Source organism: Annulohypoxylon truncatum, assembly GCF_022578515.1.
Source record: "Annulohypoxylon truncatum strain CBS 140777 unplaced genomic scaffold F4807scaffold_25, whole genome shotgun sequence".
NCBI lineage: Eukaryota > Fungi > Ascomycota > Sordariomycetes > Xylariales > Hypoxylaceae > Annulohypoxylon > Annulohypoxylon truncatum.
This window is the reverse complement of record NW_025953811.1, coordinates 576,836-587,353: the sequence shown is the minus strand read 5'-3', so window position 1 is coordinate 587,353 and position 10,518 is coordinate 576,836. Positions and strand designations below refer to the sequence as shown.

Genomic DNA, 10,518 nt, shown 5'->3' with positions numbered 1-10,518 from the left:
TGGCGAACAAACAGGACTCTCGAATTATTTATGTTTGTTTGAGGCAGTCAAATAAATTGCAATTGTTTTGTTTGTTTTGTCTGTGCAATGCCCTGGGGGCAAATCTCTTCGACTACACCATATTATCACTCAAATAATACACTACAGTAGGAAGTAATATATCGTTTAATATTACTATACTAGGAAGCTCCAAAATCTCCGGTGTTCCTTGGCATAACTTGGAGCATCGTTAGTGACCACAAATGCTGGCACGACTGATTCCCGTATGCACCCCTATTCTATTGATCCAACTGTGCATAGACTCATCCATGGGCTATAAGAATAACACATCCTTCTAACCATGTGGGACGGATTAAACTATCGGCTGCAGCGTATCATTTATCACGTTCTAATACTGGCATGGTGGCTGACAATGGGATGTTGCGGCGTAGTCTAGTTATGATTACAAGATAATCGACCTCTACTATGAGGTACCTAGATAAGTGGCTATTTCTAGATGTTGTTGTCGTTACACTACATTAGGTTAAGGGGTCTCAGGCGGCACCCTGGCCATAGTCCTATCCTGGGCGTGCGAGATGACGGGGGATAACACCACTTGCCCAAGCCAACAAAGGTGAGTAGGTCTGATATGACCGGAGAAGCGCCAGCAGATGACATGAGGGAAAGTATGGCAAAGGAGAAAAGAGCAGTCAAACTCAGTATAGATTTTGCTCATAAATTCATACATTTCAACAAGCCTAGCCTCCAGTCGACGCATCCATTTGAGAGATATATTGTTATCAAGTGACTTAGGAACTATGGATTTCTTCTCGATTAACTCGTCCCAGTCAGCGTTAGCCACTATTGGCGGTGTCTGCGTTGGGTTTCTTATCCTCTTTACCGTAGTTCAAAAATCCGAGGCAAGTTTTGATTCCTTTTGGGTATGCTAAGTCTTTTGACCTTAACTAACCAGAATATAGTTCCGACATATCCCAAAAATCAATGGGATATACAGTCATCTTCGTCGGCGTGTGGAAGCCTGGATGTACTTGTTTGACGGGACACACATCATCGAGCGCAATTTCAACAAGGTATATTGCTAAGTGGACGAAAACTTATATTCTTCCCAAGCGAGAAACATAGCGCTGATACAAAACCTCACAGGCCAATGGAAATCCCTTCGAGGTATTCTCCCCAGAAAATCGCTATGTGTTCGTGTCGTCAAGAAAACATATCAAAGAACTTGACTCGGCTCCGGACACAGTATTGTCCCTCCAAGCTGCGTCGAAGGAGGTAATCAAATTATCCATTAGCTAACTAAATACCTTATACTGACAAGCGTCCTAGATGCTTCAACCCAAGTACACAATGCATGGTTTTAACTGGTTTGACCGAAGGGGGACTGAGGGAATTGGCTTTGTCCGGGCCCTTCGCACTCTCCTTACAAACAACGTGCCTCAAATAGTTCCAGAGCTCAGTGTTGTCGTCCAACAACAGTTCCTTGAACTAGGCTTAGCGCACGGAGAAAAGAATGGTGAGCCATATTCACAGCGTTTATGAAGACAAAGTCATCTTTTTGAATCACTCACAAAAGCTTACGTAGGTTCATTCAAAATTCCGATCTATCCGTCGATAGTACAACTTGTCGTTCTCTCGAATGCCCTCTCATTCTTCGGCAAGGAGCACGGTAAGTACAAGACCCATGCTAATATTGCCTCCCAGCAAGTTTCCATGATCGATTCCTCCGGAAGCCCCGCTAAGTACCGTTTAGCAAACAACAAATACTTCATGGAGTCTGCCCTGATGTACATTGAAGAGACTATTATGTGCGCTGAGATCGTCAAGTTGCTCCCAGGGTTCTTGTCACCGTATGGATTCCCCTCATGTCGATATCACACAAGCTGGGAGAAACTAGCTCAACTAACTATCTCGTAGTTTGATTGGGGGCCTGATAGCAAGGCGACTCAAATCCCACGAAGTCATCTTTCAAACTCTGCTAGAAACAGCAGAAGAGCGGTGTCGGGAAAGAGATCAGAAGCATCTTGGTCAAACTGTGCCACAACATGTAAGTACATAGAGTTAAGTACTATTATTTCCAATGACAGACTGCTGATACGGCATCGCAGGCCGATTGTATTCAATGGATCATGGAGACATCACCGCGCGAACGGCCCTGGACCCCGGAGCGTATAGTTCACGAGCTGATGGCGATTTGGTTTGGCTCTGTGCATGCAATGGCTACTGTAAGTTATGATAGTGTACGCTTTAACTCGGAAGCGACATATACTAATCCGGCCGATTTTGAGACGATAACATTCGCAGTCCACGACCTTTGTCTTCACCCGAGTTACAAGGAGCCACTCCTGCAGGAATGTGTTGCGGATTATGAGAAATTCCAAGGAAGTGGAATGGGACTTCCGCTCCTTGACAGTTTCATCAAAGAGTCTGCGCGACTAACGCCTGTAGAGTCAAGTCAGTCCTTCCTACCTAATGCTTGGGAGAACTCGGAGCGCACCGAGAGGACCTTCATGTATTGCATTGTTCGTCACATCTGACCACCTTCACAGTGAGTACTCGACGAGCTGCTCTCCAGCGCTTCACCCTCTCTGATGGCACCACTATATCTCCCGGTGAGTGGGCTTGCACGCCCGTCCGCGCTATAATGCAGTCTGCCGAGCATTATCCCGAGCCGACTACTTTCTATGGCTTCCGGTTCGCAAACCAGACCGCAGTAGGAGAGTCAGATACTACTGGCGACTTGAATTTCAGACAGCCAAGCCCGTCCAAGCTTACCGACGTAGACCACGCCTGGCACGTTTGGGGAACGGGGAGAATGGCTTGGTATGTTAACCGCCACATTCATGCATCCCACTTGACGTAGCTTTAGGTGTGGCCCAAGCAAGGCTAACGCGCGGAATAGTCCCGGAAGATATTATGCGACGGCGGTGATGAAAGTGATCATGGCGCAAATAATATTGAATTATGACTGCGAGCTGGAGGATGCCCAACAGCCCCGTTGGTTCTCGTGGCGCTCGACGGTGCTGCCAAGGAAAAATACCATGGTCCGCTTCACATCAAGATGCATTTGAAGGAGCTTTCTGTAGGACTCGGCGTCAATTGAGGCAGAGCTCGGCCTCTTGGCGAAGTTTACAATGTCGTATCTCATCGAATGGAATTGTCCTCGTCGTGTTAGTTATAAGTTATATATCTCTTCATTTCGTGTTACACGCTCGTTGATTCAGACTACATTTTGACTAGCGCGTGCATACTGGACGTAACATTAAGGTTCTGAGTCTTGTGTGGCGGTGCTGAAGTCTGATTCCTTCTTGTCAAAGCCACCAATAGTATGAAAGGATTAGAAGTTTCATTGCTGGTCTGCCAGATCAATGCTAGAACGCCAAGACTACTCCAACTGTATAAGTACCTATGTATCTATAAATTTGTGACACCAACACCCCGATCAAAAAGCATGTTATATCGTAGACAGCCACCGTCCCGCAATCAGCACCACGCTGAGAATCCTTCGCCAAGAACTGAGCCGGTTTTCCGTTATCAATAACTCAAGGATACCTACGTAGCTTTGATGGTGATATTTACAATGATCTGGACTCTGGAGGCTGAAAGGGTGGACTGCGATCATGTTCCGCTTACTGTGGTACTACTGGGATCATATAGGGCTGACAGGGATCCGTCACTACCATACTACCTACCTACCTAGCTGGCCCATCCATCGGTGTCGCTAAGTACTGCAGCACCGTGCCAATTTAATGGGGCACTAGGGAGCTACCTCAAGCCGAAGCTTATACCACTGCGAAATAACTATGCTTAATTGAATAATTCGGCATAGGAAATACTTCGAACCTCTATGGGTTGTAAAGTAGCCGGCTGCCAATGAAGTTCCCCACGGTTTGATAGGATCAGTTACCAAAAGCTGATTCACGATTCACATTTGACCTGGGCTTTGAAAAAACTTGGAGATGAAGCTGTGGAGCTTGTCACGCTGAATAGTTGGGTTGATTACCTATAAAGTGTTAAAAATCCCGTTAATGTGTTGGGTGTTGTTAGTCAATATTGCACCGTACCCCATACATGTATCTATGACGACCAGTTAAAAAAAATTTATTTACATAGTAAAGCAATGATGGTGTTATTATTGGTCGGAATTTTCTTAAAGGAGGTAGTCCAGAGGATGAAGATACAGTCCATCGAACGAAAGATCAACCTAAGCTTCACAAGCTAGGGGCAGGCAGAGGGTCGCAATGGACTGTCCCGTTGCCCTTCACTTCATTTGGCTCACTTGGTCGTGCTTGACCATCATTACTCAGTCCGTATTCTGTCTTGAGCTCGGTGCTTAGCTCAAAGTGTCTTTCCATACCAACCAACAATAGGCCCGCCGCGCTAATACCTAGGCCAAACCACCAGACAGCTTTCAGGCTCATGATGTATACCCCCCTCGCCTCGCCCCAGGCAGTATCGTCTGCCGTATCGATGACATTTGATGCTTGGCTCGCAAAAGAATACGCGCCACCGTCCGCAAGCTGATCTCGCAACGCGGGAGATGAAATGGAGTATAGGTTGTTGTTGAACACAGCATTGAAGATGATGGATGCGATCGTCACGCCCCATGTGAAGCCGAATGTTTTGATAAATGAGAACACCGCTGTTGCTGACGCCACGTCTGATTCTGGCAGAGCTACCAAAATCGCGGGGAGGATAGTGGTCAGCGTAGAGCCGAGGCCTGCAGCGGAGATCAGCTGGAAGAATGCCCACGCCACCTTTGGTGTGCGTTGGCCCAATATTGTAAAGAGGCCGTAGCCAATAACGGAGAGGGCGAACGATGCTGCGTGGATCGGTCGATAGGCCCCAAACTTGCTAAGCAGGACGCCACCTATGGCGGCAAAGAAAAGTAGGCCGATAGTAGTAGGCAGGAAGTAAATACCGGAATCCGCGACGGTGGTCCCAACCACAGCTTGGAAATATATAGGAAGGAAAAATCCAGATGTTTGGAGGCAAACAGCAGATAGGAAGGTCATGGCATAACCCGCCACGGAAGTCCGATTGCTGAAGAGTCTCGATGGTACGCTGGCATTGTTGCCGTACGTGAAGAAGTGTTGTTGGAAATGAAAGGTTATCCATCCGGCAATGCCTAGAACCAGTGGCAGAATGATGCGCCATGATGACCAAGGGTAGTCGATACCCCCAGTAACTAGACCAAAAAGGAGAGAAATTATGCTGGGTATAAAGATGATATTCCCCAGATAATCCAGCTTCTTAATGCTATGAGAGATCCCGTCGCCGGTCTTGACCTTCATAAAGAGAAGAATAGTGATCAAGGGCAATGCGCAAATCGGAATGTTGAGGAAGAAAATCCAGCGCCAGTTGTTGGCTTGAGCCAGAAGACCTCCGATCACAGGACCAAGCCCAGCAGCAACACCAGCCCACGCATTGACAATACCGAGATATTTGCCACGGTCGCGGAGGGGCACTAGATCGCAGCAGACAATGTCGATTAAGACGTAGATGCCGCCAGCCCCAACACCTTGGATAGCTCTTCCGGCGATAAGGGTGGCAGCGTTCTTCGCACCACCGGCGATGCCACTGCCGACGATAAAAAGAACGATCGACACGACAACGGGATATTTGCGCCCAAAGATATTGGATAGCTGGCCGACAAGAGGCTGTGGGACCGTTGAGGCAAAGACGAACGAGTTGGCGATCCAAACGTATTGCTTCGAGCCGCCAATCTCCTGGGTAATTGTTGGCAATGCCGGAGGGATGATAGTGACATCTACTGCCGAAATGAAGGCAAGGAAACTAAGAGCGACAATAATAAGCCAAAACTGCGGTGGGTGACCGGACGGTGAGTCCTCTCTATCTTGAGTGTCCGACATGTACGGTTCGATCCGTGAGCCATCCGGTGTGGGCTCGACGGCCATGAACGCGGAGTCGCAAGCGTGATTCGAAACTAGGAGGTAAGTATAAAGCACGTTGGTAACAGTGATATGAATTTCTGCGGAACCAAGCGAGAAGAAGCTGGCTGGGGAACCGAAAGGGTGATAACTTCGATAAATATGCTACGGATTGTATAAACGAATATGCCCTTTGGGTACCTAGTACTGATGCAGTGTAAAGACTTTTGTCGCTCACACTCGTGGTACATTGATACCGGAGGCACGCATCTATCCGCTACCGCGGCAAGGCCCCCTGGCTTTAAATGCTTGTCGACTCTAACCCAACGGCCTGTACACCTCCAAGCCTCTAACTGCAGGAGGACCAACTGCAACCTGCTGCTGCTGTGCCACTCCAACTGCTTCGGCCATCCATCCATCCGCACCACGTATGCCTACATTGAAAGACAGGCTGCCGTATGGCGACTATGCCAACATCACCAACACGCTGAGGAGGGCATCTAAGAACTATCATTTTTGATAAAATTATACTGCGCAAAAGACCAATGCATTTTCATCACTTCTCTCGGCGCTACCCTCATCCTCTTTCCCTCACCCCAGCTTAAACCAATAAATTCTTCAAGGGTCAAGACATTCCATATACCCCACAGGGTGACACATTCTCACATGCATTTTACTCCTACTCTAGATGTAGATCTATTCGAGGCAGGGTATTATTCCAAATTGATATAATGTTGTATTTTGCCTCATTTTGGGTCCCTGTCTGGAATTCGCCGCAAAGTGTCCCGAGATATTCCTGAAGATGTCTCTCCTAACACTAACTTCAGCCCGCCGTATCCTTCAGAGGGGGGGTGCCGAAGGTAGTTTTAGTACAAGGATATCAGAAGCAGATCTAGGCAAGCCTCATAATATCCTACGTGTAATTGTCCGGTGCCAGACTTACATGTAGGTCCTAGGTATGCTATGTTGCTCCTTTATATTTCTATCCACTACTGTACTACTTTACCATAAACTCTTCAAGCTAAGATGTTGTCCATATTATTGTTCGCTCTCCTAAGTCATGTCCATGCAACTGACCTTCACAGCTGGGGAATCTTCGACAACAATTTTGGAGAATGGAGTGAAGTCATTGAACGTGATGTCTGTATCGTGGGCGGAGGGGCAAGCGGAGTCCATGCGGCTGTCTCACTTGTTGATCTGAACAAGACCGTCGTTGTTGTTGAACGAAACAACCGTTTAGGAGGTGATACACACACCTATATACATCCCGAGACAAATAGCCTCGTAGATATTGGAGTTGTCATATTCCAACCCCTCTCAGTTGTGTACGACTTCTTCGAGAAGCTGAACTTGCCGCTCTTGAATATGTCGGCAGTACAGTGGAATGTCCCAGGTCAACCGGCAAACACGTCTCAACCTGCGGCCATGTTCGCAACCTTGCGTGCAGACGTAGATTTTCGAGATGGAACCGATATTCTCCTTCAAACAGACACCAGCGACGCGGTAACCGATGCTTTCCAGCGGATGTCAGATATCTTATCGCAATACGATTATATTCTACACGGTTATGATCTGCCAGATCCAGTTCCGGAGGATCTATACATGCCCTATGGTGCTTTTATCGAGAAGTACAATTTGACGGCTGCGTTCCGGACGATTTATCAAATCTCCCAAGGCATGGGAGATCTACTTCATGTGCCCACAATTTACGCTGTCAAATATTTCAATACTGGGGATATACGTGCCTTGACGGATGGATACCTCACGCATGCCCACGGTAACAACTCGGAGATCTACAGCAGAGCAGGCGACTATATCTCCTACGATAACGTCTTGCTTGAATCGATTGTGGTTTCTAGCAACCGGCGGAAAAACCTTACGACCGAAGGTAGTAGAGCCGAACTCTTAGTATCAACTCGCGATGAGGGTTTAAAGCTTCTTTCCTGCACCCAAGTTGTACTTGCGGTTCCCCCCGAGCTTTCCAATCTGGCCGGCTGGGATTTGACGGACCAAGAGCAAGAGGTCTTTTCTCGCTACATAGCCGCCAACGGCTACTGGACCGGTCTGGTCAAGAATGTTGGCCTCAACCAGACGCTTACCTCGTGGAATGCGGCAGCCGGCACTCCGTTCAATATTCCTGTCCTACCCGCATTATACGATCTCAGCCCCGTGGGCACTATCGACGATGTTTGGTGGATCAAGTTTGGCGCCAATAACCCGACCTTGACTCTCGATCAGGTCAAGTCATATGTCGAACGAGAAATCCACACGATCCAGCGTGCTCAGAACGCAACGCTGACAAAGCCCGAGTGGCTCATATTTGAGTCTCACTCGCCGTTCCATCTCCAAGTTGCGCCGGAAGATATCAAGGGTGGCTTTTTCAAACGACTAACCGCCTTACAAGGTGGTTTGGGTGGAAGTATGTTTTATACTGGGGCTGCATTCCACACACAGTACAGTAGCTTGTTATGGCGCTTCAACCGGGAGGTACTTATACCCAAGATGATGGAGTACTGGTGATCTAGAATTCCAGCATATTGGGCGAGACAGGCTTAAGGGGTCGATCGTGTGCTTGATCAAACTTTGCCAAGTCAGGCAAGTAATAACTATGGCATTCGAGACGGCTCATTTTCGTAAGTTTTAGAGATGATCTAGCCTTGAGTTTGCCGGTCAATATACCTTCCTTTTGCTCCTAAAACAATAAACGTCACGATGGCAGTCAGGAGCGATTCCACGAAAATGAATAGAAGGTTAACGACGTGTATTGAACTCTATTCCGGTACGGATAACATTGAAATTAATATTGAATAATACATAGGTACCTATTAAGTGACAGCCACTCTTGGGGCACAATATGCAGGTCTCACGGTTCAGTTTCTCGATTTTGCAGCATGACTACAGCTCCATTACAATTAGCAATCTTCTATACGGGCTGCTAGCAGCCCCTGAGCTTCACTGGCACCCATTTAAGTCTTAATTATAGTTGGCTAGAGCCCTCTGAAGATCACTGTAAGACCCTCCACGCTTACAGATTTAACGGACATGTGATACCGCCAAGGTACAGCTACCGGTTTTGTGAAAATTATAGTATTGTACCAACAAAAGAGATATTCTTTTTAACCTCACAATGTTTAGATGAACTACGTTCTCCAGACGGTAGCCGCTTCAATCTTTAGATGCATCATACATAAGGCTTCCACTTCGCCTCACACCAATCCCATAACTTTCTTCCGTAGCCCAACCCACCCTCTTCCTCGGAATTCATTGCCTTGATAATGTCTTGACGTGGTGTATCATGATCATAGCGTACCCTACCCCACGGCATAATATAGATACCATTGTCCTTCAATGTAATGCTGGGAGAAAGTCCGCCATAGGCCTCTGTGTAAGCCCCATAGATTACATCGTACAACATCAAGGTATTTAATATCCACATAAGGAAAGCACCAGTTCCATTGTACGATCCAGCTCTGACGTTGCCTGGATTTACGGGAAGACTGATGATTCCATCCTTCCCGTGTCGGCGCGCAAATTCCCGGGCCAAGATCCAGACACCTGCTTTAGCGGCGGCGTAGTTGGCGACTCTGTCTTTTATCCCCGAGTCTAAGCTGTCGAAGTCTATTCCATTTTTCGGTGACATGGTGTCTGCAAGCGCGCTAGTGACCCAGACTACACGAGCGGTGGGTTGTTGGGCACTGCCGGCGGTTTCGGAGGCTCTCGAAGCAGTGAGCTGCGGGAGTAAAAGCTCCGTGAAGAACAATGCCCCGACACAATTTATGCCAATGAGCGGCTCGAGTCCCTGGGTGGTGTGTTCCCCAAACTTGGCAGCATTTCCACCTATGCCCGCGTTGTTCCAGAGAACGTCAAGTTTAGGTTCTTGCTGTGCAAATTGTCGAGCCGCTTCCTTGATGGAAGGAAGGTCACTGAGGTCCAGGTGCAGTGCCTTAAGTTGGCCCATTCCATGCGCATTCTCGCCGTAATGGTTTTGGATCTCTTGGATTGCCACTCTTGCTTTTTCCTGCGTAGATATGTGTTTAGTATTTGATGATGGGGGTTCAGGGGATCATACCTACTTGAGAACGACAGGCCATATACACAGTGGCACCGGATCGAAACAAGAGTTTGCACAACTCGAAGCCAATGCCGGCATTGCCTCCAGTTACCATGAATACTTTCCCTTTCTGGGAGCCGCTGGGGATATCCGCCTCGGTGAATTTTGGACGAGGCGGATAGTTTTGCGTGAGAGCATTTCGAATTTTGGTTATGATGGACATTGTGAGAGATTGCGAGGTCCTGCTTGGGATAAAGGGAAGAAGAAAAGCCGCAAATTTTCTTTATGAGTTCCAAGGTTCGTATTAGTACAGACAGATTTCAATAGTTACCTATAGGTTTAAGTGGGGCCAGTGTTGTTGGCACATGTTGGGTAGTCTCCCTTTGGTAATACGTACGTTAATACGGAACCGTGCCGGATTACTAGGGTCGACAAAAGTACACCACATTTTACACCTTGATCTAGAAGTCTAGTAATTACCTACCTAGCTACAACTGCCCCTTACTTCCCCTCCTCTTTGCCACGGGCCTTAATTGTCACTGAATATCATGATACCCATTGTTATGGTCCAAGTAGGTA

General features: G+C 47.5%; 4 protein-coding genes across 4 annotated transcripts; 2 read left to right on the top strand and 2 right to left on the bottom strand.

Annotated features, from left to right (window-relative positions):
- Window positions 1-718: 718 nt before the first annotated feature.
- On the top strand, window positions 719-3,222 carry F4807DRAFT_170840 (cytochrome P450). Its single transcript, XM_047993460.1, has 11 exons — window positions 719-899; window positions 960-1,070; window positions 1,144-1,272; window positions 1,327-1,513; window positions 1,583-1,666; window positions 1,751-1,847; window positions 1,915-2,044; window positions 2,106-2,222; window positions 2,286-2,451; window positions 2,547-2,820; window positions 2,900-3,222. The coding sequence occupies exons 1-11, from the start codon at window positions 798-800 to the stop codon at window positions 3,066-3,068; spliced, it is 1,566 nt and encodes a 521-aa protein (XP_047852450.1). The 5' UTR covers window positions 719-797; the 3' UTR covers window positions 3,069-3,222.
- A 277-nt stretch (window positions 3,223-3,499) lies between these two features.
- F4807DRAFT_433760 (major facilitator superfamily domain-containing protein) lies at window positions 3,500-6,139 on the bottom strand. Its single transcript, XM_047998725.1, has one exon. It carries the CDS (start codon window positions 5,913-5,915, stop codon window positions 4,209-4,211), a length of 1,707 nt encoding a protein of 568 aa, XP_047852449.1. The 5' UTR covers window positions 5,916-6,139; the 3' UTR covers window positions 3,500-4,208.
- A 729-nt stretch (window positions 6,140-6,868) lies between these two features.
- Window positions 6,869-8,726, top strand: F4807DRAFT_433758 (uncharacterized protein). The gene has a single exon (XM_047998724.1). The coding sequence runs from the start codon at window positions 6,915-6,917 to the stop codon at window positions 8,406-8,408; it is 1,494 nt and encodes a 497-aa protein (XP_047852448.1). The 5' UTR covers window positions 6,869-6,914; the 3' UTR covers window positions 8,409-8,726.
- Window positions 8,727-8,839: 113 nt separating this feature from the next.
- Window positions 8,840-10,200, bottom strand: F4807DRAFT_433757 (uncharacterized protein). The gene is made up of 2 exons (XM_047998723.1): window positions 9,962-10,200; window positions 8,840-9,906 (listed from the first exon to the last, which is right to left on the bottom strand). The coding sequence occupies exons 1-2, from the start codon at window positions 10,160-10,162 to the stop codon at window positions 9,070-9,072; spliced, it is 1,038 nt and encodes a 345-aa protein (XP_047852447.1). The 5' UTR covers window positions 10,163-10,200; the 3' UTR covers window positions 8,840-9,069.
- Window positions 10,201-10,518: the final 318 nt, after the last annotated feature.

Bases quoted from the DNA above. Each gene is read 5' to 3' on its own strand.
- F4807DRAFT_433757 (XM_047998723.1), bottom strand. From the start codon at position 10,162: ATGTCCATCATAACCAAAATTCGAAATGCTCTCACGCAAAACTATCCG. The intron at 9,907-9,961 runs GTAGGTATGATC...ATATCTACGCAG, and splicing joins ATATGGCCTGTCGTTCTCAA to GAAAAAGCAAGAGTGGCAAT.
- F4807DRAFT_170840 (XM_047993460.1), top strand. From the start codon at position 798: ATGGATTTCTTCTCGATTAACTCGTCCCAGTCAGCGTTAGCCACTATT. The intron at 1,273-1,326 runs GTAATCAAATTA...CAAGCGTCCTAG, and splicing joins TCCAAGCTGCGTCGAAGGAG to ATGCTTCAACCCAAGTACAC. The intron at 2,045-2,105 runs GTAAGTACATAG...ACGGCATCGCAG, and splicing joins GTCAAACTGTGCCACAACAT to GCCGATTGTATTCAATGGAT.
- F4807DRAFT_433760 (XM_047998725.1), bottom strand. From the start codon at position 5,915: ATGGCCGTCGAGCCCACACCGGATGGCTCACGGATCGAACCGTACATG.
- F4807DRAFT_433758 (XM_047998724.1), top strand. From the start codon at position 6,915: ATGTTGTCCATATTATTGTTCGCTCTCCTAAGTCATGTCCATGCAACT.